The 27,820-nt window shown below is 39.0% G+C and overlaps 3 protein-coding genes across 5 annotated transcripts; 2 read left to right on the top strand and 1 right to left on the bottom strand.

The window, feature by feature from the left end:
* Positions 1-1,380: 1,380 nt before the first annotated feature.
* On the bottom strand, positions 1,381-24,238 carry shq1 (SHQ1, H/ACA ribonucleoprotein assembly factor). Of its 3 annotated transcripts, XM_077725900.1 has the most exons (13): positions 24,100-24,238; positions 21,947-22,009; positions 14,054-14,220; positions 13,832-13,896; positions 12,508-12,636; positions 12,256-12,410; positions 12,070-12,182; positions 11,887-11,984; positions 9,799-9,956; positions 9,356-9,409; positions 8,312-8,435; positions 7,260-7,380; positions 1,381-2,277 (listed from the first exon to the last, which is right to left on the bottom strand). In XM_077725900.1, exons 3-13 carry the CDS (start codon positions 14,194-14,196, stop codon positions 1,674-1,676), a joined length of 1,764 nt encoding a protein of 587 aa, XP_077582026.1. In that variant the 5' UTR covers positions 14,197-14,220; positions 21,947-22,009; positions 24,100-24,238; the 3' UTR covers positions 1,381-1,673. The 3 variants fall into 3 exon arrangements, with proteins under 3 accessions (XP_077582026.1, XP_077582025.1, XP_077582027.1); XM_077725899.1 differs by lacking the exons at positions 21,947-22,009; positions 24,100-24,238 and adding an exon at positions 14,772-14,835; XM_077725901.1 differs by lacking the exons at positions 21,947-22,009; positions 24,100-24,238 and adding an exon at positions 14,761-14,820.
* On the top strand, positions 15,394-22,952 carry gxylt2 (glucoside xylosyltransferase 2). The gene is made up of 7 exons (XM_077725903.1): positions 15,394-15,809; positions 18,895-19,081; positions 19,676-19,807; positions 20,283-20,534; positions 20,843-20,966; positions 21,045-21,217; positions 21,308-22,952. Exons 1-7 carry the CDS (start codon positions 15,541-15,543, stop codon positions 21,473-21,475), a joined length of 1,305 nt encoding a protein of 434 aa, XP_077582029.1. The 5' UTR covers positions 15,394-15,540; the 3' UTR covers positions 21,476-22,952.
* On the top strand, positions 23,714-27,820 carry ppp4r2b (protein phosphatase 4, regulatory subunit 2b). Its single transcript, XM_077725902.1, has 9 exons — positions 23,714-23,873; positions 24,486-24,567; positions 24,645-24,815; positions 25,145-25,238; positions 25,314-25,351; positions 25,428-25,502; positions 25,601-25,747; positions 25,848-26,143; positions 26,427-27,820. The coding sequence occupies exons 1-9, from the start codon at positions 23,840-23,842 to the stop codon at positions 26,798-26,800; spliced, it is 1,311 nt and encodes a 436-aa protein (XP_077582028.1). The 5' UTR covers positions 23,714-23,839; the 3' UTR covers positions 26,801-27,820.

Below are 27,820 nucleotides of genomic sequence, written 5' to 3'. Positions count from 1 at the left end.
TATATATATATATATATATATATATATATATATATATATATATATATATATTTCAAGAAAACACACAGAGACAAGCATATTCATATATATATATATATATATATATATATATATATATATATATATATATATATATATATATATATATATATATATATATATATATATATATATATATATATATATATATATATATATATATATATATATATATATATCCATATACATATCCATATACACATACATATATCTATATTATATATATATTTATATGTATATATACATAAATAAATGTAGGACCATAAAATAAGCCTCTTGTATGATACTTAGGTATATTTTTTTGTAAAATCTGCTGAGATAAATATCCAACAGTAATGGATAAACTTAAATACAAACTCACAAAATGGGTCACCTGATTGCAGATTGTGTTCCTAGGCTTCTGAAGATGGTGCTTGAAGGATAAAAAAATGGCAACGCTGCCCAGTGTCATTTAATCAATTTGAACCACTCTCAGGGAGAAGGAACTATTGTCTACAGAGAGCTTCTCCCCAACCGATTCCCCCAGAATGAAGGATCTTAGAATGGGCTGATTTTCACTGCATAACTCAATAACACCTGGTCCTGAGGGACGAGTTGCCTGGGGACGTAACAGCTCAGGAAGCCCTGAAGGAAAAGACGCCTCAAAACAGCTCCTATTTAGATTAAAATCAGAGCTTTTAATTATTTCTTGTATCTTTAGGCAGCAATGCAATGCACAAATGAATGTAACATGTCCGTGGGTGCTGTATCACGACCAGTTTCCGTACGTCTACGCAGCTCTATCTTACAGCTACCTCAGGCCCTGGGGTGCTCTTATCTCTCAGGCAAACAGCTCCCATTCAGCAGCCCCCATCTATCTAGCTGACATGTGCTTCCATGTTTGTTTTCTCTCGCTGGTACGAGGGCGACGATATTGAGCTGTGTCGACAGAGCTCCTCCATTCATGCCGGATGAATCAATCACTCGTGCAAGCTGAGTGCCGACACACTTCTCCGCTCCGGTCAATCTTTTGTAAGTGGAAACAGCTTTTCTTACAGTAGAATTATACACTAATTCTGCGTTTGATTTTCATGCAATTTTTAAATTTAGAAATATAATCACTCAACAAATCAAAATGACCTTTAAACTTACCAGGTTATTCATTATTTCACATAAACAGTGAATTGAGATTGATGTTTCTTAAACCAAACTTGATTACTGTGTTCTATTGATGTCTCTGTGGAGTATGTACATTTTTTTCTTGAAATTTCTCTCCTGGACTACCTTTTTTAAGTGGATAATTTATTTTCATCACATTGTAATATCAAAATGTTCAAAAGATTTCTGAGACAAAACCATTAATTGAATGAACCTTTTATTAAAAATCATGCATGTAGAAAAGAACAAACAGCAGTAGCAACATAATACATGTGAGGAAAAGCATTGTTTCAAATGCTGATATAAAAAAAAGCATTGTTTCAAATGGTGATGTAAAAAAAAGCATGCAATTTAATGTAAACACAAAAGCAAGTTCTAGCTAATTAAGAGGTGGTAATTTTGAATCAGTAGAGTAATAAATAGAAATGGAAATCATTCCTATTTAATAAGGATACTTACATGGAAGATATATTTAAAATGAGTCTTCAATTAGCACATCATGAGTTCAAGTCCTGTTTTTGAATGATGAGCAGAGGGTGTCTACAAGGGCTCAACTCTAATAAAGTCGTATTGCTGCTTCCTCCTGATCGTGTAGTGTTCTCCTCTGAAAGCGTTTCTTCTGGATCAGAACTCCCGGGCAATTCTTTTGAGATATTTAGCTCCCCAAGGTCCTGGATGAGTAGTCTGGCGCCTTCTTCAGCTCGGGGGAGAGTGTCGACGTTGCTCTCTGCTGACAGCAGCGTGACTGCTGGCTCCTGTGGGACGGGAGCATAGACGGCGGAGGTGTGTTGAGGCTTGGGAGGGCTGTCCTCAAATGTCTCCTCTCCACCTCTTCTACCGGATTCAACGCGAGCTTGCTCTCCGGCTTCACAGTCCTTCTCCTCCTCCCCTTCCTCCTCTTCCTCATCATCATCATCATCTTCCGAAGTGCTGCCGTCACTGGAAAGATCGCTGCTCTCCGAAGCACTCTCGGAAGCTCTGCTTTCCTCCTCGGCAACCAACATGGCTGCCTTTTCTAGCTCCTCAAGCTCCAAATCCAAATCTTTTTTCTGAATGGAAACATTTTGTAGTGCAGCGGACAACGCGGACAACTTCTTGGACCTATGAAATTAGATAGAGATAGCTCATTACTCAATTCAGGGTGCTCATTTGCTGAGACGCTTGTCTATGCCCGAGCAAGCTCCTATTGTGCATAATGATGCTATTGCTGGTCCTCCATTCATGTGGGGAATGCCTGGCATGCTGGTTCAGTGCCACAAAACAAAGCTCAACACAACACTTAGGCTATGTGTGCTGCTTGCTCCCTTTGCCACAGTGATTAGGAGCTGACCTCACCAGGTCACTAAGATTCATTCAGACTGTGTCCACTCAAAATAAAGAAACTGATTTGAGTTCAGCTGCTGTGTTTGTGCTGGTGTGTTTGGAGTAACTCTTCAACTATCATTCACATTTTCACACTCAGCTCTTGCTGCCCACTCTTGTCTAATTGACCAACTGCTCTGCCCTACAACTGTTCCTCTTCAATGCACAGTCTCAATAGGTCTTTTTTGCCTCTGACGTGTAAAGTGCTTTGGGAACTTAGGCTTTGCATTCATTTACATCTCTCAGAGGCAACAATGCAAAGACAATGTGGAGATGTCAACCTATATTGGTTGAACCGCGGCGGGCAGTAAGTGAGCTTAATAGTTAAGCCGATAAACATGACCATAACTTAAGTCACTTTGCATGGGAAAAAAAAGGAAATATGATCCTCTTAGGTTAGAACATAACTACATTATAAAGACTTGACAAGCTGAGTTCTAACTCTAACATAACTTTTTACTAAAGGACAAAAGTCTGAAGAATAGGCACGCTTGATGGTGGTAGACTTCACTGATATTTGCGTATAAAGTCTGAATGGGGATTGTTTGGCATATTCAACAATGTGACTAGAGGCTCCTGCAGATCCGCCACTTCAAAGACTGCCTTGTATTCTCTTCCCCCGTGGGAAGTCATTATTGAGTTAGCATTGGAGAGGCAAGCTTGTTTTCCCTCCCCTCTCTTGCTCTGTGGTGGGAGAAGATTGGCCTGTGCTGAATACAAAGGCTCTGACCAGGAGGGGGAGGGATAGCGTTATACACAAACCAGTCATTACTACACTGCTGTTGTGGTTAGTCTTCATTAAACTGATAAAGGCTGGCTTTTTCTAGGTTGGAAAGCTATTGCTAAGACAAAGACCCCTCCATCTGCCAAAGTGTTTGAATGAGAAAAGAAGGGGTGGGAGAGAAAGTTAGTTCAGTGTGTGTGTATTGGAGTTCAAATACATTCTCACGTTGCTTTCATCGTCTGTGTGTCAATTGAAAGAGTAGGTACTGTATTCCGCATGTCTGCCGCTGCTCTTCAAAAACTATCAGATAAAGTCTGCCTACGTGTTTTTTAATCTATTTCACAGGAGGAGATTTAAATATATATTTTAATTCCTGGGAAATAAAGGAACCGTTGAGAAACATGAGCCATCGCTACTCTACTAAAGCCCAAGACACGATGAACATGAGCTCTAAAACCTGCTTTACAGCTTATAAGACTATGGATAATAAACATTTATAGTACAGATGTCATCCCATATCAGAGTTTAAAATTTTACATTTGAGCAGAAAAAGGAAAAACTTTCACATTAATTTCTTTTTGCGCACTGTAATGGGGTAAATGCATACATACAGAGCAATTTAAAACTCTGCCAATAATTGACTGCCGGCTAGAGTCACCTGTTAATATGTATTGGTAATTGCGGCTATTATCCTAAGGAATATGGTTTAAATTATCTGATTCGTTTGCTCTTTCACGGATTGAGATGATTACGGTACACCTGTTTTTTTTCTGAGGAGAAATGAAAACTAGATGCGTACTTTAGTATTCCAATCATTTTAAAAGATTATCAATATTATTAACATTAACAGCCAAGAACACGCGTTCTTGTGATTTAGAAGGGTTAATGTGATTTTACTCTTATCAAACTTGGAAGTTAATCTGAAAGATATTCTTGTAACTATCATCATCCAAACACTGTCAGAACATGGATTGGAGCGGATAATAGTGTCAACTGTGTAGCTCTTTCTAAAGATGTACTGCTCAAAACAAGATGCTGAAGTGGCACCATGGAGGGCATAAATCTGTGGAACTTGTCGTTATTCGCTGAGAGATTTCATGTCTTTGTTTTAACCCGCTGGGCTTTTTGGATCTCCTCCAGCGCTGAGGCAAACACGAGATAAAGAAGCTGAGTTATTCATTCATAACGCTGACAAAAGACCCTCTGGTCACTCCTAAAACTCATCTCCTTCCCTGTGGCTCAATCATGATAAACAGAAAAACAAAACAAAAACTGTACACTGTCTGCCTGGTACTTAACCAGTGTTTGGCAAACAATAAATTCTATGCTTGACTTCACAGAACCCCCCACTTGTGGGAAATTCTGCATGACACCTTTTATCTATTGCCCAGAGAATTAAGAGGTGAAAAACCATAATTCTTATGTTTACACATGTTACATCGCAGCAAAAAAAAAGAAAAATAGGACACATTTCAGCATTTCTAATAGGAATTACGAAGCATTCATTTAAACTCAGTCAGTCATAAAACATATTCAAATTGCGTTCTGCCTTTTTTTGTCTCGGAATGATTCCAATATTATTAGAGGGAAGGCAAAAAATACAGTGAGCAAATATATATGCATTAAATAAAAAGTGAAGCCTCCTGCATTCCTAGCTTTGTTGAACGATTTCTTTAACATTAAGAAACATGATTTTTGACAAGATTTAGATATGAACAGTAATTTGTTTAAGGGAGGACTCTTGAATGAATGCACAGGGTTGAGGCTTTGTTTTGACTGTGCAAGCGTGAGTGAGTGAGAGTAAAAGGGAGTGCCTGCCCTTTGGCTTAAATCATAGTGAAGTCTTTACGAGGTTGTAAATCTGAGACTGATGTCTTTGCAGTCACAGGACTTTATGAGAAGAAATGCACGTGGGACGAAAAGGAGATTAAATAAATCAAGCCCCCTCGGCCTACAAACAACCATTTATCGTCGTGTCTCATCATTTGAGAGTGATCATGTCTTGACTCATCTGTGAGGTTTGAGAAGATACAAGAATGGCACCTGGAGTATAAGATTACATCTTTCCGCATCTCTCCAAAAGATGACTTACTTAGCGCAGACCTGACAAATGCTGCATAAGGGAATATCACACGGAGAAGAAAACAATGCTCAAGTGATATGTCATCAAATTGATCAAGTTACACAAAAAGCCTGCGGTGACAAACCGCATATGATAGTGACGAGTGGGCTTAAGTGCCTACAACTGTTACAAACTTCCCATCTTGTAAATGCCATGCTTAAATTTGATGCTTTGAATTTTGCCAAGCGTAGAAAAGAGAAATCGTGATGGCACGGGGCTTAAGTAAAAAAATATGTGTTTGTTGCAGTTACTGAAGGTGAAAACTAAAAAGGCAAACTTGTAGATTGCTATAAAAAACATTCAGACATGAGATACGAGTGTGTATGCGGCAGACAAAAAGAGCAGTGTATGTGAATCAGTTTAGAGGATGAGAAACCCTTGATTAGTATGCTGATGGTAAGGCTACTACAACATAAAATATTCTGTGGTTCCCTAAGATAAGGCGACTACGGCGCCCACCAACCAGTATACTGACAGTGACCGCACTGAGGAACAGCAAAGTCCCGCCCTTGCCAGATTGACGCGGACACCAGATAAATGAGGGACAACAACTTTCGTCCTCGCCTGGTCACTGCGGACACCAGATACCTGATAACTTTAACGCCGTGCCCACTTCCGCCCTACAGTGACAAAAGATAATAACCATTGCGCTGACGCATAAACTCTTTTGCCCAATCCAAAACTGATGGTAACCAAGGACGTGGCCCCAGCAGCCAATCAGAGCGCCTTTCACCCCCCTTTAAAGGACTGAACGAACCACTTCTTTGTTGTCACTACTTGGATGCTTAGAGCATGATGTTAGGAATTGACCTGGAGGTCAGTCTCCTCTGTTGCCTGTTTTTTTTCTACGATTATTTTGAACTTGGAATAAATTGGTAGTGATTAGATCAAACGGACGTGCGGCGTATTGCTAAGAGGTCAATCGCCAACACGCTTCACAGCACTGAGATGTAGGGTCACCCTCCCAAAATGCACTGACTAAACTGATGCTTATACAGTGCATTTAACTATTTGATGATCCGTGAGGTTTGTATTAAAATTTAGCATGTGGTTAAATAGGCAAAAAGTGCATTTTTTTTATAATCAGGCAAAGCAGAGGACAGTGATGACAAGCAGGAAAGTGAAATGTTTCCTTGGTGCCCAAAGAGCGAAGAGACAGATCACTTTTTTCCAGTGGGCAGCCAGAGAAAAATGAGTTTGGCTGGTGCTTTTTCTTTGCTCTTCCATCTTGCAAAGGATGATATGCCACCACTGATAAACTAAGGCGTCAACACATCCTCCAACATTAGATAATAGAATTTAAAGTTTTTCTAAGAATACTCTGAAATGAAAATGTAAGGAATGGGAGGGAGGTGTTTGGGCACTAAGCCTACAACATCAGAAACACATTTTTCAACTGGTCTTTTTCCAGGGAAGAACACCACGTTAGTAACCCTGGGCCAACAGTAAAACAGAACTTATTATGTAGTACTAAAATACTAAAGGTTTTGCAAAATAAATGTGTATACCAATATGACCTATATGATATACCAATATGATATATGCAGGTGATAGAGACAGGTATACATCCATATAATTTCAGAAGATTAAGCATTTTTCTATTTTCTCCTAAATTGCCTATTTAATCTGCTCTTGGCTCTCTTGCTTGGGAAAAATTCACGTGGTACTTTCAACACAAAACAACCAAGAATTATTAAGAGGTATGAAAATCATTTTCCAAATTTCAAATATAGGATAGAATGGGAGGTTATCCTGGTTCAAGTGTATGTAGTAGTTAGTTTTACCCCCTACCCCCAAACATTATCTCAGGGCATAGACATTCAGCAAATTATTTCTCTATGCATATTTATGTTTTGATGGCGTGTCCAAACTTACTTGATCTTTTGAATCCAGATACAGTAATCCGTAATGTAAAGATCATTGAGTATGTAGGCTGGATCGTTCAGTCTGAAAACTTTGTGAATATCAAGCAGGCATTTGAGGACGCAGGCTCTCCCTAGACAGCATGCAAATGAAAACATTCTTATTCTTTACAACGCACTAGCTGCTGACAGAAACCAGTCACAACTACAGGCTCTGTAGCCTGTGTTGTATACATCAAAGACAAGAATAAAACATCAGCGTGAAATCCCATGAAGACATGGGAGTAATTTAATCCATACTGCTTGACAAGGTTTTTGGTCAAAGATTTGATTCTCTTTAAGGTGTGTGTGTGTGTGTGTGTGTTAGAGAAAATGAAGTAAGGAAAAAGACATAGCCCTTGTATTACATTTTGCAAATGTTCCATTAAACCAATGGTTAATTTACACGGTGATACACAAACCCAAACAACAAGAAAAGGCCCATTACAGGGAATCATTCACACGACAACCTTTTCCGTTCAAAAGATGCTGCAATTCTGGATTTTTTTTTAAAAATGTGGTACTCATACCATACAGTAGGGGGCATTAGAGCAAGGTGAGGGGAAAAGCAGCTGCTTTGCTTGCTCTATTGATCAACTTTCATTACCACCTAATGAAGCATAATAATGCTCATCTGAGGCGTAAAAACGACATTAATTTGATGTAATTTACAACATTTAAATCATCATAGAACCCATATATCTAGTTACTATGGTAATGTTTCATTTGATCATGTGGGCTGTAGATATTAAAATCAACTTGACATTATTGACTAACACAATTGTTCAACTCTTCTCTCCATAGAGACAAAATGGACTATGTCCAATTAAACCAGAATAACTAAAACGTTTCGAATACTTTGCTGTCTTAATTGACCTACAGATTACAACAATTAAGCCTTAACTATATTGCCATTCGACCAACAAATATGTAAATCAATCCATACCAATTAAAATGTAACCAAATTTCACAACAACATAAAATGGATTCACAAGTCTAGATGCAGTGTTTATCTGAAGGACTCACCTGCCTGTAAGACTGCAACTGTATCAGAAACAGCAGCAGACACCATGTCAAAGTGTCGGTAAAGTGGATAGCAGAGAACCCTTCTTCCAAACGACACCAGGACCTCCTGCAAAGAGCTGTATGTCTGGGGAACAGAGGACAAGACACTCACAAAACATCCAGCACTAAATCACATCAAGATGCAAATGGCAAGTAAACGCTGGTTGCGCCAGACACTTTGGCTGCAGGGCTTTTCTTACTCTTAACACTACCCCACTGGTGTTCATCACAGTCAGTGGCGTACTAATTACTTTTAACAATCCTCGCCCATTTATTAAGCTGCCAAAATACTCCCACTACTTCCACACTGGCCTCTTAATTGCTGCCTGTCTTTAAACATTGCATCCACATTCAGATTCCTCTAGTAATCGTAGCAACGCCTGGAGAGTTTATCTCTTGTATTATTCTCCTTCATCGAGGCCTAATAAGGGGGCACTGTGAGCTTGGACTTGAGTGTCATCAGGGATCATTCTCTCCGTCTGGCTTGTTTAGCAGGAGTGTAAATAAAGTCTGCTGCTCCAGGCATGGAACTCAGTTACACTAGGAGTCTACTGAGGACAAATGGAGCAAATGGGGGTTTGGCAGTGTGCGTGGAGATAAGTGTAAAGATAAGATAATCCTTTAATAACTCCCAGAGGAAGAAAGGAATGAAAAAAAGACTAAATTGAGAAGAATGGGAAGAACATGGTCTGGTGTTGGTGAGGAAACAACACAAGCTCAGGAAGAGAATAGAGTGAGGAAGTGGAGCTTGGCACTCAAAAATTTGGTGACTGATGAGGTGCCAGTTGAGGGCTGTTTTCTCTGGTGTCACTACAAAGGGGAAACTAACCTCCACAGGGGTCAGTGAATGGAAAAAAAGCCTATCTGCCTTCATGAAAGAATTGATAATCAAACTGTTTAAGGAGAATAAGTTGAGATTTTGTATAAATAATATTTTGACCTTTCTAGGCAATCATACAAATGTTATTGCAACTGGATTTATTATTATTTCAAAATAAAACGCACCTCCAGCCAACACAATGTTCCACTCAGTTTCCGGATTGTCCACGGTGATTCCACCTGTGTGAATGAAAGAAACCAAAGGTAATTAACAAAAAACACACACACAAAACCCTAAAAAATATGCATAATCTATTCAATTACCATATATTGACATGTTACATTATACAAAATACAACACGTATTTGGAGTGTGAATGAATTCACAAAGAATCGACAAAGACCACCGCATTAGACTTAATTAATTGTGACAGAATTTGCATTATATGTATTATATATTTTTTTAAATGTATGTCACCTTAAGAGAGCGAAAAAAACAGAGCTTAAATGAATAATCATATGCGCTCTAAAGAACATGAAACGAAAAAGCAGCTTTATGGATTGAGAGGAAAAAAACAGCCTAAGTGCTTTTCAGAAAAGAGTTGCTTCTTCACACTAAAAGTCACTTACATTGTGCTCTCCTTCTGTAGAGCGCACTTCATAGCAGTAAGCCAGTAAAATGTCCACCAGGCTGAGACACACTTGGTAACGTGAAGTCTTGTTGAGCAGATATGATTGGTTGTTGAATTTTCTCAGCTGTTCTTTCTCCTCATCGTCAAACAATATCACTGCATGATATATAAGAGAGCTGGTAATAATTATTTAGATGACTCAAATGAGCTTTGCTCCCACAATATAAGGTAATAGCATAATATAATTTCCGGGTAATTTCTAAAGCGAAAATTTGAGGAAGAGCAGCATTGTGGATAGCTATACGGTCTAAAAATCCTTCCTGCATGGTTATTTTTTGCGATATAGAACGCATGAATTTCAATGACAAATGACTCATACCGCACAAGGCCTTCAACTGATTGGAAATTAATTTCCAACTAATTCCTCCAGTTGGAGAGGCAGTCTGTCTCTTCCATGCTCACCACAGGTCCAGATGGGCTAACAGCATCTAGTAAATATGCTTTGTCAAATGTACTGCTGAGAGTTCTTAAACATTGCTCTGATTTAATAAATAAGAGTCAAAATATGACCTTGGGAGGTCTAATACAGCTAATGTAAATGTGAACATTGTGATCAAGCCGAGTCTAAAACTATGTACTTTTGACTTTTAAAATTAGACTGTACATTGGTCACAATAAATTTGATTAAAAAGTCACGACTTAAAAGTAGCATCTATGTCTAGTCATAACAAGCTTCAGTAGGAGGAACAGGCCAAACTGTCAGGCCCTTTTAACTTGCAGCGATGTATGAATATGGGCCTCCTCCAGCTGACAGCTGGGGTCTGTCAGTGTGATGGCCCTGACACTGGAGCACACAAAGGACCTACTTTCTACTTCATTAGCACTCGTGTCCGCATCCATCTGTCAAGTGACATATCTATCAGTCATAGCATCACTGAAAGAGGGCTGATAGGTTTCTAAAAATAACTACAAATGTGCCAGTGTTGTTGTAAAACATATGAATAACACTAGAATATCATGAGGTTAGGCTTTCAAATTGTGAATATCATTGACTGATGTTCTTCTTGAGTGTTGCTGTTGAAACATTCAATCTAGCCAAATAAACAAAGCAAGGTTTGCCTGACAGGTAGGTTAACTTCATAATTTTTTTGTTTTGCTGCCAACCGGTGTTTGTTCTAGTGAAGAAGGTCCTTTGGACACAGTTCAAAAAGAGTTGCCTCCTGTGATAAATGTATCTGCTTAATCTAAATCCTCTCTCAAGCATGCAGTGGCGCCTTTTAAAACCATTCAGGAATTATCACAATCTGGATGGCAAGATTAAAAAGGTTCTTGCAAAAGTATTACCAAATGATCATGTCTGTGTAAAAAAAAGATGAGAAAAGATATGAAGTCTAGAGCTATCCAAGAGTTCATATCGTAATGAGTCACTGATTGTGAGATGGATGGGAAGTGATTATAAAAAAAATTACTTGGAAGGAAGCAGAATACTGAAAAACCATAATCCCTTTTGGACTTGTCACATCCAAATGTCAGAAAAGCATTTCTTTAACTATGCCAGAAAGCATTACAGTGCACCAATGATAGAGTAAGGTCCAAATTCAATCTCTCATAAAAGGCAAGTGTTGTTGATACTGAAGTGCCCTGGGGCATTTTAGACCGTGTAGCTTTATAGCCGACAAGACTGAGCTTTGACCCTCCTCTGGAGGGGGACTGCAAGTAGACTGATTTATCCTTTGGGTATTGACATATTGTCTGAGAACAATGTTAGCACTCTGTTGAAGGCAACCCCCACCAGTGATATTCATTTGAGTGTTGTACCAACAATAAAAAGCTAAATGTCAGAGCAGGGCTCGAATTAAACCGTTTCTTGATTACTTCAGGCAACCCCACCACCCCAAAAAACATTAGTCAAATAATAAAACTTAAAACATTTCTATCATGAAAGCTTATGACAAAAAAACACATTAGGCCAAAATAAATCAGGCTATTTTTAGGGTTATCAACTGTAAAAAAAAAAATCAATGAACACTGTAGTTGCAATATCATTTGGATAAAATGTATAGAAAATATTTGAGGTAAAACATACCAGGCTCTTCTTCATTTGCAGGTGAAGGAAAAAGTTTTGTCCACCACGATCTGAATTTCAATAGTCTCCTTATCTCATCGTCTTCAAACAAATCAGCTCTGTATGGAACACCAAATACTTAGCAAAAAGACGAGACTTTCTCTACAACGGACAAGTGTGGAATTTGGCATCAGTTAAACTCACAAGTAATGATCAGGGGAGAAGGCCAACGCCTCTACATCCATCCGCGCTTGTCTCCTCTCAGCTATTGTTGTATTATCTGGGTTTTTGACATCTATCACATCACTGAGTTCTTCCTGTCATAAAGAAAATACAGAATCAGATAGCTCTAAAATATTTGAGCAATGGCTGTTATTCAGTCAGTTTTACCTGTAATCTGACAAAAACTCCAGACCTCTTATTGCCAAAGCCGTATTTTTGCAGGCCACTTAGCTCCTCTTCAGACCTCTCAATGTAGACTTCCTGCTCAACCTCCCAGTTAAAATCCTCTTCTTCTTCATCATTGCCTGCACTTTCACTGCAATCTTTAAAACATTGATTGATAGGTCATGGCTATGTAGTTTTAGTCATCACTGTGCGTAAATGAGTGTCGGCGACCATTGATGAATTGCTCTGACTTACCTGGGGTAATGTCCTCTAACAGAGGCTTTGCCGAGCGGGATCCTCTGGGAGCGAGGAGGTTTGTCAGCAACTGGAGCCCTTCAAAGTGTTCTCCAGCTACTTCTTTGGGGATATGGACAGTGAAGAGACCTGTGGGTTACACAGAATGTGTATTTATTTATCAGTGCTTTATCATTTCATCAGCTCAACAGTACAAAATCTATCGGGACGGCTAGATAGAGTTTTTTCAGAATTGTACGGACTTAAACTAATTGTAAATCTGCAGATGGACAGTGGTTATATATAGCTGATTTAATAGCAGATGTCACAGGATTATTAAGATTCAGCATGTCAATTCGGGCTATGCTGCTAGAAGCTCAATGTGGTGTGGGCGACAATGACCTGGCTGTCCACATTTAGTTAACTCCATTACAACTAATTGTAAAAAGTTAAAGGCAGATCAAATTTCCACACAACATTTTATGGGAATGGAAATCAAGAGTGAACAATGATTAACATGCTTAATTTGCAAGTTACCCTATTAAATATACACAAGATCACCTGTCACTGTGATAAAATACTAAAGCTAACAGTCTGCAATTCATAAAGGTCAACTACAAATGATTTCAGTGGCCTTTTTAATGGGATGAAAAAGCATGATCACCTTATTAATTTGGCTAGTTTGATTGACTGAATTGCACAATAAAGAGACCTGGGGGAACAGTTACTGACTGTGACCAGAAACATGACTCAAGTGTCTTATAGCATGCATTGCATGTTCAAGCTACCCTTTGCCAAAAGGTACCACATTACGAGAGATGGAAAAAAAGAGATGAATCGGTACAAACCCTTCAGCAAATGCATTTAACTGTCACTCTTATTTCTTATAATGTCAAAAACACGTCAAATAAACATGAACGGTAAAGACTGAGATTTCCCTCAAGCATTGAAATCAATTTGCCCAGACAGACATTTTTGTCACAATATTGTTTGTAACATGCTTACATTTTTTTTGATATGTCATGACTTCAAACCTAAACACATGCCTTGTTTGGTTTTGAGACCTTTGTAAAAAGTCTGTCTTTTTCTTCTAGAATATAACAACTCTGAGGTTGATGGTTAAATGCTTGCACATGCATGGTTGTCATCAAATTGACAAAACTAAAAATAGTTTGAGTTAGAAAACTAAAAGATACAATTTTGGTCAGAATAGACTTTGAAAGATTGCATATTGCAAGGGGTAAAAAACTGTTCACAAAACATTGGTTATATTAATTCTCCAGTTAAAAACAGTTATCATGACTCACTAAAACAGGAGGATTTCAACCAGTGCATTATAACATACCCTTTTCAATGTCAAATGTTGCCTTTTCTCTCCCATCTTCCACTACCCTTCCCGGAAGCGTTAACCTAGAATTAAAATGCCACTGATGGTTATTTTACATTTTTTCTCCTATACAGAACATATGCAATTATAGTAATGACATTAAAATAACATCAAGATTAAATTACAGCTCTGTGATCCAAACCAACTTTAAGGAAACGTGCAACCATCCGATAAACTCACCGAAGAAAGTATGGTTTTGCATAGAATTTGACATCTGTTCCATCAATGAAGAGATCAAATTCTGATGTTCTCGTGTAAGGAACACGGGCTGAGAGGATCAGGTATTCGGGACTCTGATTCAAGTCAAAGGCAGGGGTGATCATTGTGATTAATTTTGTGATACGGTCCTGCAGAAAAGGGACAGAAAAGGATGCTTCAAAACCGGCTTGAGACCTGCTGAAAGTGCGCCCCCGTGTGGTTGACTTGATTAAATATTTTGGTGTGTCACATGTCTTCCAAAGTGTCGCCAACATGTTCATTTACGGCTGTCTTTTAACGGTTGAATGACCCAATGTATTATATTTATTACAGGGTTATTATTGTTTTATATGTATTTATTACGTCAAAATAATTTTGCCATACTACATTATAACAAGGACATTGCGGGAGGCGATCGGATTCAATTAAATGACCAGAGTATTTATAACATGTATCCTATTTTCCATTAATTCAAATATTTTACTACCTATTTGCTTGTCAAATAGTTATTCGAGGAGTTTGTTTACCCAGACCACGTTGACGCAAGTGCGATGACCAGTAGATCAAACTAGCTTTACCATCAAACAGTAACAATGTTCTCGTTTCATATCATATAGTAGTGGCAAACAATTCTAACTCGTTAGTGAGCTGAAATTAAGATGAAATCAGGTTAAATATTGAAAACTCACGAGAAACAAACCTCATGCAGACAGCCCTGATGAAGCGGCCATGTTTTACCGTAATGGACAGTGTAAACATTCAGTGAGAAATCGTATTCAAGTTGATTTGAAATGTTATTGTCATCATCTGCACGAGGTTGACAGGTGATTATAAATCGGTTAAAAAATGAAATAATTGTATTAAACTGCTTTTCCTTTCCAACTTCTTATTTTGTGTTTTTTTTAACCATAGCTGCAAAACTGTATTACTATTCATCTCATTTTGGGTTAAAAATGATGAAAGCAATGCATATTTGATCAATTATTAGGCAGAAAAAAGCAAAAGAGTATTTTACACCTCTTTAAATATAATGGATTTTTCCTCGCCATAATTTCAATCTCAGATTATTTCTCTTTTTTGAGATCCACTTTACTGAATGGGCAAATAAACCTTCATTGAAGTGCAAATCTTCAATTAATTGAATGCATTTTATAGTGATCACTTATAAGACCATTGGAACGCATACACTATCTGAAATAAGTATTTTTAATAACATAAATTCTAGCAAATTTGCCTCCACACATTGCTTTCTTATTTACGGTAATGCTTGAGAAACCACGCCCCCTCCGTGTAACCCTTAATGCGCTGTGGAAAAAGCAGTCTCCACTCTCCATCATCATCATGAGCAGCAGCAACTTTTCAAGCGGGCATACGCAACAAAATGCCTCCTCTGTCCGCTCGCCCTGAACCGCAGACAACATGAGCCGAATCCCGTGTGCGGCTTCTCCTCATCACAAGTCGCTCTCGCCATGCGGATCCACTGCAAAGTAGTTGTGATCGCCGTGTGTTTGGGACTTTTCCTACTTTTCTACTTTTGGGGAGGCAATGTCGCAGACGCTCCGTTGCTTAAAGAAGTTTCGGTGGAGGAGAACAGACTTTTTTCTCCGTCGTCCCGCACGATCGATCGCGATGTTGCTTTAAAGTTGGCCCGAAAATCAGCCACGCAGGTGAAAGATGTCCCCAAAGGGCGAAAAAACTGGAAAGTGAATAAGCCAAGGGGGAACACCAATGCAAAGAGGTGAGATCAGATTTGGTATCTCTCCGCGGTTCTTCCTTCCACGTTTGCATTCATGCAAGCGCTACAGAACATATCGATCAGTTTCAAATTCATTGGTTAGGGTTATTAACACGTAGTTATCCACAATGTTCACAGGCACCATCTTATGCTCGCTTCATAGTATCTGAGAACGAAATTGCAACTACTAAATATCCAACTTGAAGGTAGTACAATACTCGATTATTATGCGGAGGGGCTGTTGCCTTTCTAGGGGACACGATGATGTATGAGCTGACCTCTAAACCTTGCCCAATTCACCCTTGGAATGTTATTTAAAGTCTAAACTCTTGACACAAGAATACGTTTTAATCCATCCTGGGAATGAAATGCTAAGTCTGTCAATTTGGAAGATGGGATATGACTTATTTCTGTATTTTGAAGAGAAGAAACAGAAGATACTTGCATGGATGATTGATATTCTGCATATGTTTGAGAGAGATACCATTTACCATACTACGGTCGGGGGAAAGGGGTGCTGGAGCCTATCCCAGCTGTCTATGGGTATGAGGCGGGTGACACCCAAGGAGAAAGCCATCCACGATCACACTCATACTTAAGGGCAATTTAGAGTGTCCACTCAACCTACCATGCATGTCTTTGGAATGTGGGAGTAACCAGAGTACCTGGAGAAAACCCACGCAGGCCCATGAAGAACATGCAAAATCCACACTAATGGACCAACCTGGATTTGAACCCACGACCCCCACCTGTGAGGCTGCCACACTAACCACTCATCCACCGAGCCAACCCCATTTTCCACATCTTTAATATTATTAGCAAATTGGGAGACCAGCATTGCCTTATTTTTTTCTGCCATTGTTTTCATTGTGGAGACTACAGGAACTGTGAACTTCCCTTGTACGTATATGAATAAAGTGTTTGTCTGTCTCAAAGGTATGTGCTGATTGCAGCAGTACTACCATGACTGCCTACTACAGTCGTAGTAGTCAATACATAAACAATAACAAGACTCCTGTTGTGTTGGCATGGTCGACAGGTTGGCACATTTCCTTCACAGTTCAGAGCTGGTGCGTTCAAATCTGGGCTTCTTGTGTAAAGTCTATATGTTCCCCTTTTGCTATGGGGTTTCATGTATGATTAAAAAACATGCATATTAGATTCCCTGGGCAGTGAGATTCTAAATTGTCTATAGGCGTGAATGTAAATATGCAATGGGTAAAGACCATCTAAAGGCCATGTGAAACGTAATTATGTGACAATGAATTCAGCGTGACCCAGGTGTGTGTAAGGAATACGGGGAATAGATGAATATGTTTATCATTGTAGTAGCAGTCTGCAGGGGGGAACTGCACTTCATCCTATTGGAGTAGTTGTGAATTGTGCAGCCATTGCTCACCATCCCGAACATGTTACTGTATAAACATGGGTATTTAAAAGCTTGGAGAATTGCCAGCAGGCAATATGTATTCTCCTCTAAAGCCAGACTGCAGGTTAGCGACTCGGCTGGTGAGATAAAAGCCATCAAGGCATTTCACTGAGAAAGGACCTTTGTGTCCGCCCAGAAGCCACACTCCACGTGTGCTCACCACTGATAAGGAAAATTGGGTGGAGGAGGTGTCATTTTAGTGCTGGGGGGGATAGTGGATTTTCAAAACACACATGGTCTATAATGGTTGAAGGACTCATGCTGAGGACTGACTCAAAGCATTTACTCAAAGTATGGTCCTTTAAATAATAAGCCTTATACTTGGAAATGTTTTTTTCTTCTTAGAATAAGCACCAACATGTTTAAGTGGAAATATCTAGGTCAACTTTGATGTATACATTAGGTATTGGCTGTTCTATTTTCAAGCTGTGCGTCTCTCTCTCTGATTTACGTTTCATCTTTTAATGTGAGTGGGCCTGTTTCCTGGCAATATGCTAAATCGACAAACATTCCTGTTCCTATCATTTCCTCTTGACCCATCACTCTACTTCCTCCTGCTAAAATTACAGAATGAAGCTCCTGTTGTCCAGCCAGGAAAATATATAACCCATCTCTAATCATCAATCACCCACAAACTGTCACAAAAAAATCTATATATATTTTCCCGTCTGCTTCATTTTGCCAAAACAAACGCTACCCTGTGTTTTCAATCGCAATGTGCAAAGAATGACTGGTGTGCTAGATTAGAAACACACTTTAATAATGTGTGTTTAAAGTTGAAATAATCATGGTCTGGCTTTACTCGGTTTACTGAATTACACTAACGTGTTCTCAGCCCATAGCTTTATAAAAAATTTGGTTATGCCGTTTTGTGGTGGACCCAACTTTTGTGCTTGCTCTGCAGCAGGCATTGAATTCATTCCTTTTGTTCTTTTGCTAACTTTCTGAGAGTTTCCAGATGTTGGGAAGTATGCCATGAAACAAACCGTTATCATGTGTTGCAAAAATGAAAATCTTAAGGCAAGAAAAGAAATTCAATGGTCCATCTAGTCTCAACATTACTTATGTAAAAAAAGGTGTACAACACCCTGACCTGTTTGCCAATTAGTCTCAAAACACTTACAAAGACGAATAACTTGTTGCGAACACTCAAACCCACTGATAGTCAATTGAGACTGCATAGCTTGACTCAAAGCCAAATGAATGTCACATGCGACATCTTTTTCTGATTGTTCAGAAGATGAAATTTTAATCTTCTTGGTAGAGAATAGAAATGTGTTTCCTTCAACCTTGACAAGGCATCAGTCTTTAAAGTGTAGAAGATAGATTTCCCAACTTCATATTAATCCTAGCCTGACGTTCATTTTTACCCCTCGGGCTCACAGAAGGGTCATGCTTGGAGACTACCCTGAAAACGTATTCTCATATTTCATTTTAGACTCTTTTGAGGTAAATAATCTGATCTCTTCTCTTGGAAAAACATTTACCCTTCAAGGCTGAGCAAGAATGAGAGGACCTGGCGCAAAGTTATCAAAATAAGAACTGTTTTGGGTTTAAACCTAGCAATAGAGAAGCCTAACGGTTGGGGGAGAATTGGGTTGAAAGGATAAAAGGCCCACGCCCATGTGACATCTTTCTTATTAATTTGTGTATTTTTAGTAAAGGAGGGCGGACTGTGGTCAGGCGCACCCGTGTAGAGGAAGTCATGCACTTGGCAATGGTGGCATGTGGACATCGTCTGGAGGAAACCCTAACACTTGTCAAATCAGCTGTTCTGTTCAGCCTGAAAAAGATCAAGTTTCACATTTTCGCTGAAGACATCTTGATCCCACAGTTTAAAGAAAAGGTAGGAAACTTATATATAAGTATACTAGAAGGTAATTTTTTTGGAGGGGCCTACAAACTTTGAAGAGAACTAACGTTCAATGCCACTCTAGGTGACATCATGATTAGGACATTTTAAGCTATGCTTCCTGAGCCTCTAATAATGACACAACCTTTTGTCCCTGGCCTATGGTGCAATCTATCACCAAGACACCCTATTGTGCTCCAACGCAGTGCATCGCTTCAAAGTCACCTTTAAAGAGTAGCCGGAGAGTATTTTGTGTGTAGAATACATTTAAAAAAAAAGGTTCTGGAACATACATACTATTCATTTAATCACTGGCTGGTCCGACCCAGTTTTTCTAGTATCATTTAATGATTTTCAATTTGTTAGACTTATTCAATTGGAGTAAGCATTAAAACAATAGATTTTTTAGCATCAGTAACATTTCTAAACCAATTACTTATGCATTATTTATCTATGAATTCTTACTGTACTGTATATCTAGCTTTTTTAGAACTACTGTTGAATTGGTAATTACTTATAGGAAGGAATATGACACTACATATCACCAGAGAAAAGTAGTGCATACATTAATTTAATAATGTCTTCCAGCTTAGCCAGTGGCCACGATTTGTCACAGCCAAGTTCCAGTACACCCTATACCGAATCACCTTCTCAGTTGGAAACGCGGAGGAATGGAAGAAGCTCTTCAAGCCCTGTGCTGCTCAGAGACTCTTTCTTCCTGTAAGGCATTTATGCTTTGTGCATGATTTGATTCATCATAACAACTAAATGTCCTTTTCCCAAAGTGTTGTGTGTGCTTATTGATGAGTTGGTTACTTGTTTACAGGTTAAGGTGTGTTTTTTAAATGGCAAATATTCAATCATTTCATCAGAAGGAAAACTGCTGTGTATTGATTTTCCCTCTCAGCTGGTGTTCATTGAAATAACACAATTCCATATTGCATATTGTAGGACAGACAACTCCAGAGCTGTTTTTCTTATACTAGAAATAAATCAATATACTTTATGCCCATTATCCACTTAATTAGTCAGGAAAATATAACATTCTTAATCCGATTACAATGCAACCATCCTATATGTAGATATGTTTTTGTTTTTGCTTTTTGTTATTATTTTTGGCTAATTCCAGGCTGCATGTTAATAACTTTTGGTGGTTTGTGAGCATGAATTTTCATGATGTCTAATTATGCTGCAGGTCATCCTCAAGGACATAGACTCCTTGCTGTACGTGGACACTGATGTGCTGTTTCTTCGACCCATGGATGATATTTGGAAAATCTTGAAGTCCTTCAACAGTACCCAGCTGGCAGCAATGGCTCCTGAACACGAGGTCCCCAAGATAGGCTGGTACAGCCGCTTTGCACGACATCCCTTTTACGGTATCTCAGGGGTCAACTCTGGTGTCATGCTGATGAATCTTACAAGGATCCGCAGCACTCTATTCAAGGTCAGCCCAAATGATTGTCCTTCGTTTGCCTTTTATTATAACATTTTAAATAGGCTGCGGTTTTACTTTTGCATTTTTAATGTCATTTTCTTGAGCTCAAGTGCTAGGCTTAGCGCTGTGCGAGTGGGTGTGATTGAAGCTTTGTGATTACCATGCAAGCATAACAAATGTGTTCCCTCGGAACTCAATTTAGCAGCTTTTCAATTTGCAACCGGAAGCTGGAATGCAAATGTGCTCTTTGATGGTTTGCTTTGTGGTAAAAAAGAAGCTCTCTAGTTGTGAGTCACTGACTGATGTTGATATTTCAGAACAGCATGATTGCTAGTGGCCTGTCCTGGGAGGACCTTTTGCACCCACTTTATCAGAAGTACAAGAATCACATCACATGGGGAGATCAGGACCTCCTCAACATTATCTTCCACTACAACCCAGGTATGGTGACAAACATAATATTGGAAAATTATTTGTTACTTGTTCCATGAAACTCATATTTTTTTGTTTTTTCCCCAGAGTGTCTTTTCATCTTTCCATGCCAGTGGAACTACAGGCCTGATCATTGTATGTATGGGAGTAACTGCAAAGGAGCTGAAGAGGAAGGTGTGTCCATCCTCCATGGAAACCGTGGAGTGTATCACGATGAGAAGCAACCAGCCTTCAAAGTAGTTTATGATGGAATACGCGAGGTAAGTATATTTTAGCTTTGTGTGGTTGCAATATTAATGGAAGGAAGGGACCTTGCCAATTAAAAGTAACACTGTGCAATGTTTTTGCAGTTTCCTTTTGAGGACAACATGTTCCAGTCACTATTCTATCCCATCCAGGCCAAATTCTTGGACACAGTAAACACCTTGTGTGGGCGGATCCCTCAAGTCTTCCTCAAGCAGATAGAAAAGACCATGAGAAAGGTGTTTGAGGAAAATGTAATCCGACATATCAATTGACTGTCGGTGCAATAGACTTCCTATTAATGTGACGAAAGGACCAAAGACCACTTTGTAACTGAATGTTTGTCATGCCAACCTCCTTTCAATTACATTTTTGGCACACATGAAAGGACTGGTATTTGCTAAACTGTTTAAGTCAGCAGTAATGTTTTCATGCTCAATACTTGCATTGTTCCAGTGATATGGTCCAAGAGCTTTTGACAATTTATGCACAGCCAATTACTTGTTACAAACTATATTAATAATTCATCTCAGTAATTGCAAGTGATTTGGGGTACGTAGTATTTTTTTTTCCTCAAATGTGATCAACATATTCATTTGCATGAAGAGAGCAATACTCTAGTCTAAATGAAGTCAAGTTTTATAATTGGAGGGTTTTTCTTTTATGCAGTGAATCCTAGACTTTAATGTGAATGTGACAGTAAAACAAATTACTTGAAAACAAAACATATCCCACGGGGTACTTACTTCGTTACTTCTTCACAACATCAGTGGTCCCCAATTCTTGATGCACATCACTTTTCAAAATATCTGAAGAAAAACAACAATGTTTATGAGATGGAGGTTCAGTAGAAAATGGGTACTATGCACAATTTGTTTTGTAATTTATTTTTCCATCTGCAACCCTCTGCAATGTGGCACTAATTGGAAAAGTCACACCAACACATTTTTCCTAATGCTGATTTAACGCTTTTATTTTTCTAAATCTTTTGGCTCCTAACATTGCAAAAGTACTACTTAAAGTCAGTTTAGTGCTTGAAATCTCTGATCATATGCTTTTAGCTTGTGGATACTTCATCTGTTGAGTTGCAGATAGTTGTCGCTCTTATGAAATAACTACATGAGAGCACACAAAAAAATAACAAGGATAAAAGAAGTCATTATTCTGTGTATCGTACAGAAATTAATAAATATGAGTACAACTGCACTTTTTAAAAATATATAGTATGCTTTCATTCATTCTTTCTGATTTCAATTTATTGGATGCTTGGAATGGGCTGTGCCCTGATTTTTGATGACTCTGCTCTGATTTGAGCAATAAATACAGAATAGATGGAAGTGTTGTGTACTTTGTTACATGTCTAAGTTGAAGTGTATACTTTCACCGGTATATTTGAATTAAAGTGAAGTCAGATGGATTAGGCTTCATGTCCCCTGCAAACCTGTACATTTTGAGCGGTACAGAAATTGATGGATGAACAGATGTTTCAGTCCACATTGATCAAAACCAAAAGTGCAAGTGGTCAAAAAAAGCTGGGAAGAGATGATGTGCCATATGAATATTGTCTTCCATGTTTACTGTCAACAAAAATGAATTATTCAGATGTTTGTCTTTGTTCTTTGTATTGTTGTTTTATATTTTGGAATGTAACTTTGTAGTTTTTTATTTTATTTTGGTGTGACGATGGCCTGTAATGTATATATTTAATAATTGTTCATCATTGGACAGTCAAAATGTGTTTTTGAATAAAACAATGCAATGAAATGAACTTCACTGATGTGATTTACGTATTGCAATGCAATTGAAAGAATAATGTTACGGAAAGAGGTGAGACTTCGTAAAACAGATCATTTTTTTGATTATATACTCAAGTATAGCATTATTGATTTGCAGTACATATTCTGAGTTCTGGGCAGCTAGGTGGTGCGAGTGGTTAGCACATCGGCCTCACAGCTGTGAGGTCCTGGGTTCAAATCCAGGTCACATCCACCTGTGTGGAGTTTGCATGTTCTCCCCACACCTATGTGGGTTTCCTCCAGGTACCTACCACATTCCCAAAACATGCATGCTAGGCTGATTGAACACTCTAAACTATGAGTGTGTGCATGGTTGTCTGACCACTGATTCAGGGTGTCCCCTGCCTCTGGCCTGGTGTCAGCTGGGATAGGCTCCAGCACCCCCTGTGACCTTAATGAGGGTAAAGTGGTTCAGAATATGAGATGAGATTTTGAAATTCTGTTTACTACTTAGTACTTATTTATTGATTATTTATTTATGCACGTAATGGTGAAACTTAAAACCTAATTATACTTGTATAATGACAATAAAGGCATTCAGTTTAATTCAGAATGTGGATTTTTTTTTAATGTTTTGTGGATATTTTGAAATGTAAAATGACACCATGAAAATGGGTGAAGATTCCGAGAATTCAAAATGTATAATTAATGCGTTGTTCATTATCTTGTGTACGTGCCATTTTTCCCTCGTTGCCTTCCACTGAATGGTTTCCAGACTGTGACCTCACGGCGCCATATTAATATGCTCCCTCCTACTTCGGGTGTTAGATATTAGCTTAGCATTAGCAGCTAGCCTGTAGTCCGCTTTTCACATCCCCTGGGCTGACAGAGGGCAACGGCGTGATGGAAATTGAGTCACTTCAAGAGGCACTCAGAGGTTTGCCCCGTTTATTTAGTATATTTTAGTGATCATTAGCTGATATATGTATCTATATGTTTGCGCGATTTCCATATGGTTGAGTGCCAAAGTGATCGAAGCGCTAATGTCGTTGGCTAGCTCGTCACTAGCTAACACTAAAAGCTGCTCCTCGAAAATGGTTTGCTCTTCTAGCGACGAGATCAGAGAAACATACCATAAAATCGTCTTTTAGTTTATCAGTTACCTGAAGTGTTTATCTTCCACTTGGTCCAAATTTCTTCGCCAGAGGGGGAAAAAGCCAACATTAATGTATTCAACAGTATCCACTGTAAGATTAGCGTTTTGCCGGCTATGCCGTTTGTGGCTATTAAGACTGAAAGTAAAACTAGCTTGACTGATATCAATCGTCCATCTAATATCTTCAGAACACAACCACCGTTTAGGGAAGCAATATCATTCGGTTATAGAGTCATTTATTGGTACATTGTCAAAACCTGATCGTACTATACGCATAATGTATGGATGTTTTGTAATGAGTTCACTCGGCTAATGGAAAGCATTTCCCATAGGCTCATCTGTTAAGTATATATACTGTATCCTAAATTACTCAATTGTCACTATTTCCTCCAGACTTTGAGAAGAAACCAAAAAGGGAGCCATGTCCTATATTGGAGCAGTTTTTGTGTCATGTTGCCAAGACTGGAGAAACCATGTAAATCCTCTTCACAATGCTACAATGTTCATAATACGTTGTTACCAGTTTGTTAACGATCCGCATATTTTCCATAGGGTCCAATGGTCTCAGTTTAAGGACTACTTTCTTTTTAAGTTGGAGAAGGTTATGGATGATTTCAGAGCCTCAGCTCCTGAGCAAAGAGGCCCTGCCAATCCCAATGTGGAGTCAGTTCCATTTGAAGATATGAAAGAGAGAATCTTGAAGATTGTTGACGGATACAATGGGTAGGTAGCCTTTTTATCAATGATTTGATGTTAAATCCAATAGGGCAGGGTCAACAGCAAATCTTCTACGATAAAAACGTACATTGTTCTTTTCTCATTACAAATGCATGACCCGTTGCGCCACATGTGGTTGCAAGTTCAAATTTAATGACATGTTAGACAATTTAAAAGGTCTGACGACGGGTCTGTTTGATTTTAGCGGTCATATTTGGTATCAGTCCTCATATTGTACTAAATATTTTCACAAAGGGAGGAGGAAATGGAAAATGACAAGACACTTTTGCCCTCAATTGTACAGCTGGTATTAACTGCTCTTTTCCCTATTTCAGAATTCCTTTCACTATACAACGCCTTTGTGAATTACTCACAGAACCTAAAAGGAATTACACAGGAACAGATAAATTCCTGCGAGGTGTGGAGAAGGTCTGTGATCAGTTTGTCAATATTTTTTTTACGTATGTGTATGCTGGATCGATAATTGCATTTATATCCATACAGAATGTAATGGTGGTAAGTTGTGTTCATCCAACATCAGAGTAAGTTATCAAAACATCTCATATTTTGTGTCTATTGCTTGAACTACTGAATTTAGCATTTTGCTTTTGCCCACAGGAAAAATGGATGCAGCGCTGTCAACAGAATGAATGGAGTAATGCTTACTGGAAACACATCTTCATTCACAGAGAGGTTGTTCTTAAGGGCATTATAGTACTCACGGGACTTTTGACATGCTGATGTAATTACTCATTCATTAACATTGTATTTTTCTTTTCTTTTTTTTTAAGAAAAGTGAACGGTCCAGGAACTCCACGGCCACTCAACCGACCAAAGTTATCTCTCGCAAACTCCCTTGCGGCCAATGGCCTGCCTGACAGCACAGAAAACAAAGACCTCAAAACAGACCAAGAAAGTGTTAAAGATGTATCAGGAAGGTATGTCGGAAAGTGTGGGGAAAAAGTCTTGTTACTAGTGAGAAATAGGGGGAAAAAATCTAAATACTAGTTCATTTGTTTTGGGCTTTTTTTTTTCCAGTGAGGTTTCAGCCTCTGGAGAGAGCTTGGGGAGCTCAGTCAAAAACAAACACTCAGACACAGAGGAGGACGTGGAATCTGAGCGGGAAGTGAAAAGACTTAAATTTGGTGAGGAAGAAGATGAAGAGGAGGATGAGGAGGAGGAAGAGGAAGATGAGGAAGAAGAAGAAGAGCCAGAAGGGGAGATGCAACAGCCTGTATATGGCACTTGCCTCTCAAAAGAAGCAGAAGCCATGGTCCAAGAAGAAGAAAAAGTTCATTCAAAGGAAGATGCCTCTTGCAGTGCCAAGGACCAAGGTTGGTGTTATATTAATTTTCATATGTTCCTTATTGATACTGATGTTGACAGTAAAATATCCCCAAACTCTTGAATATGAGCAGTGGTTGTTTCATCTTGGAGGGGTCACTGATATTAAAGTATAAAATGGCTATTCATTTTTGAATACTGGTCCACTGTTGTGATCACTGTCACTCAAAGGGTTCAATTCTCAAGCAGATCAAAAACAAATTCTGGTTTAGTTCCCCACTTTTAGTTCCCCACTGTTGATTCAAATGTCCATTGTGCCATTCTGTATTACAGAACCAACAAGCAGCACTCAGGCAGAAACACGTTCGGACGAAGAGCTGACCGAACGGGACGGGATGTGCAGATCGGAGAATGACACCAGCGATGTGGATCAGGCCAAGCAGGTGCCACCTGCTGGTGTCGCTAGAAGCCCAGAGACCAATGCAGAAAGTGAAGAGTTTCCCAGTGATCCAGTTAGTAGTAGTAGCAGCAGCAGCAGCAGTAGTAGCAATAGTAGCAGTTGTAGCATAGACGAGGGTGTCGAAGTGGCCCCGGAAGAAGACTCACCCACACCGTCCAGTAGTACGAATGAGCCATCTTCGGACGGTGGGATGGAAAATGCCAGTGCAGATATTGGAACAGCTGACAAGCCTTTGGAGCAGGACTAGACTGAAAGCCCCCTGGCCTGCAGTCATGTGACACCACAAACCAGCTTGTCCTTGAATCCAGCTTGATTATCACTGGGAGTGAGGATTCCTTCACCTCATACAAAAACACCTCGTTCGATGTCGGACTCTCCTCCAAAATGGCTACTTTGCGTCGGTGTGTGCACACATGGAATCTTTCTTTAAAACAAAACAAAACAAAAAAAACTGGAATATGTTATTGATCTTATTTTCTGTGAAGGAGTTGGGTTATGTGGCCTTCCCTCTCATTTGGAGTCACAAGAAAACATGTTTTTGGTGGGCTGTGATGGTCATGTTCCATTTTTTTTTTTAAATGCCACCTACTCCATTTTTTAGAAAGGATTGGTGGTATGCTGTTCTCCTTCCAGGTACAAGCACCTGGCTACAGAATTCCACAATTAGCATCTGTTTTTCTCTCTGAAGCACATATTAAAGGTGCTGGAGATGAGCATGGACCAGAGCCCTCTCCCACCTCCCCCAAACTAACCTGTTTGACCACCATTCTTGCAGGGAACATTTTTTTCTTTGTTATTTACTTTGTCATCTTTGTATACCTTCACAGTGTGTCCTATGAGAGAAGCCTCATATTTTTGTTCGATACACTACCAATCCCACGAGACTATACAATCATACGATTGTTACAGTGCAGTTGATAGTTTCCGTTCAGTTATGTTTGGAGTTTTTGTTTTTGTCTGCAGGTTGTCGTTTTTCAAACCAGCTGCAAGTACAAAGATGACGTCTGCTTTCTTTGTATCGTGATGCCATGTTGTTTCACCGACTGATTTCAGAACAGTCTCTGGTTGCGGGTCTCCAATGTCTGCAACTATACTTTTTGATATTTAGGATTTTGAATTCTGTAAAGTAGATTTTTGTAGATTGTAATACAGTATGTGTTCACTGCCTTTGTGAAACCATATATAATTGTACAATTTCTGTGTATACTCTGAATGCATTTGCTTTCAAATGGGTATTCAGAATCAGCAATAAATGTTAATGTTTGTA

The sequence above is a fragment of the Stigmatopora nigra genome, chromosome 10 (assembly GCF_051989575.1).
Source record: "Stigmatopora nigra isolate UIUO_SnigA chromosome 10, RoL_Snig_1.1, whole genome shotgun sequence".
NCBI lineage: Eukaryota > Metazoa > Chordata > Actinopteri > Syngnathiformes > Syngnathidae > Stigmatopora > Stigmatopora nigra.
The sequence above is the reverse complement of the archived record's forward strand: the minus strand, read 5'-3'. Positions and strand labels throughout refer to the sequence as shown.

Excerpts from the sequence above, each read along its gene's own strand:
- shq1 (XM_077725900.1), bottom strand. The coding sequence starts at position 14,196 with ATGATCACCCCTGCCTTTGACTTGAATCAGAGTCCCGAATACCTGATC. Across the intron at positions 12,637-13,831 it reads AACATTTGACATTGAAAAGG|GTCTCTTCACTGTCCATATC; the intron begins GTATGTTATAAT and ends TGTAACCCACAG. Across the intron at positions 12,411-12,507 it reads GTTAGAGGACATTACCCCAG|ATTGCAGTGAAAGTGCAGGC; the intron begins GTAAGTCAGAGC and ends AATGTTTTAAAG.
- gxylt2 (XM_077725903.1), top strand. The coding sequence starts at position 15,541 with ATGCGGATCCACTGCAAAGTAGTTGTGATCGCCGTGTGTTTGGGACTT. Across the intron at positions 19,082-19,675 it reads TCCCACAGTTTAAAGAAAAG|CTTAGCCAGTGGCCACGATT; the intron begins GTAGGAAACTTA and ends AATGTCTTCCAG. Across the intron at positions 20,967-21,044 it reads TATCTTCCACTACAACCCAG|AGTGTCTTTTCATCTTTCCA; the intron begins GTATGGTGACAA and ends TTTTTTCCCCAG.
- ppp4r2b (XM_077725902.1), top strand. The coding sequence starts at position 23,840 with ATGGAAATTGAGTCACTTCAAGAGGCACTCAGAG. Across the intron at positions 25,352-25,427 it reads TGTGTTCATCCAACATCAGA|GAAAAATGGATGCAGCGCTG; the intron begins GTAAGTTATCAA and ends TTTTGCCCACAG. Across the intron at positions 25,748-25,847 it reads GTTAAAGATGTATCAGGAAG|TGAGGTTTCAGCCTCTGGAG; the intron begins GTATGTCGGAAA and ends TTTTTTTTCCAG.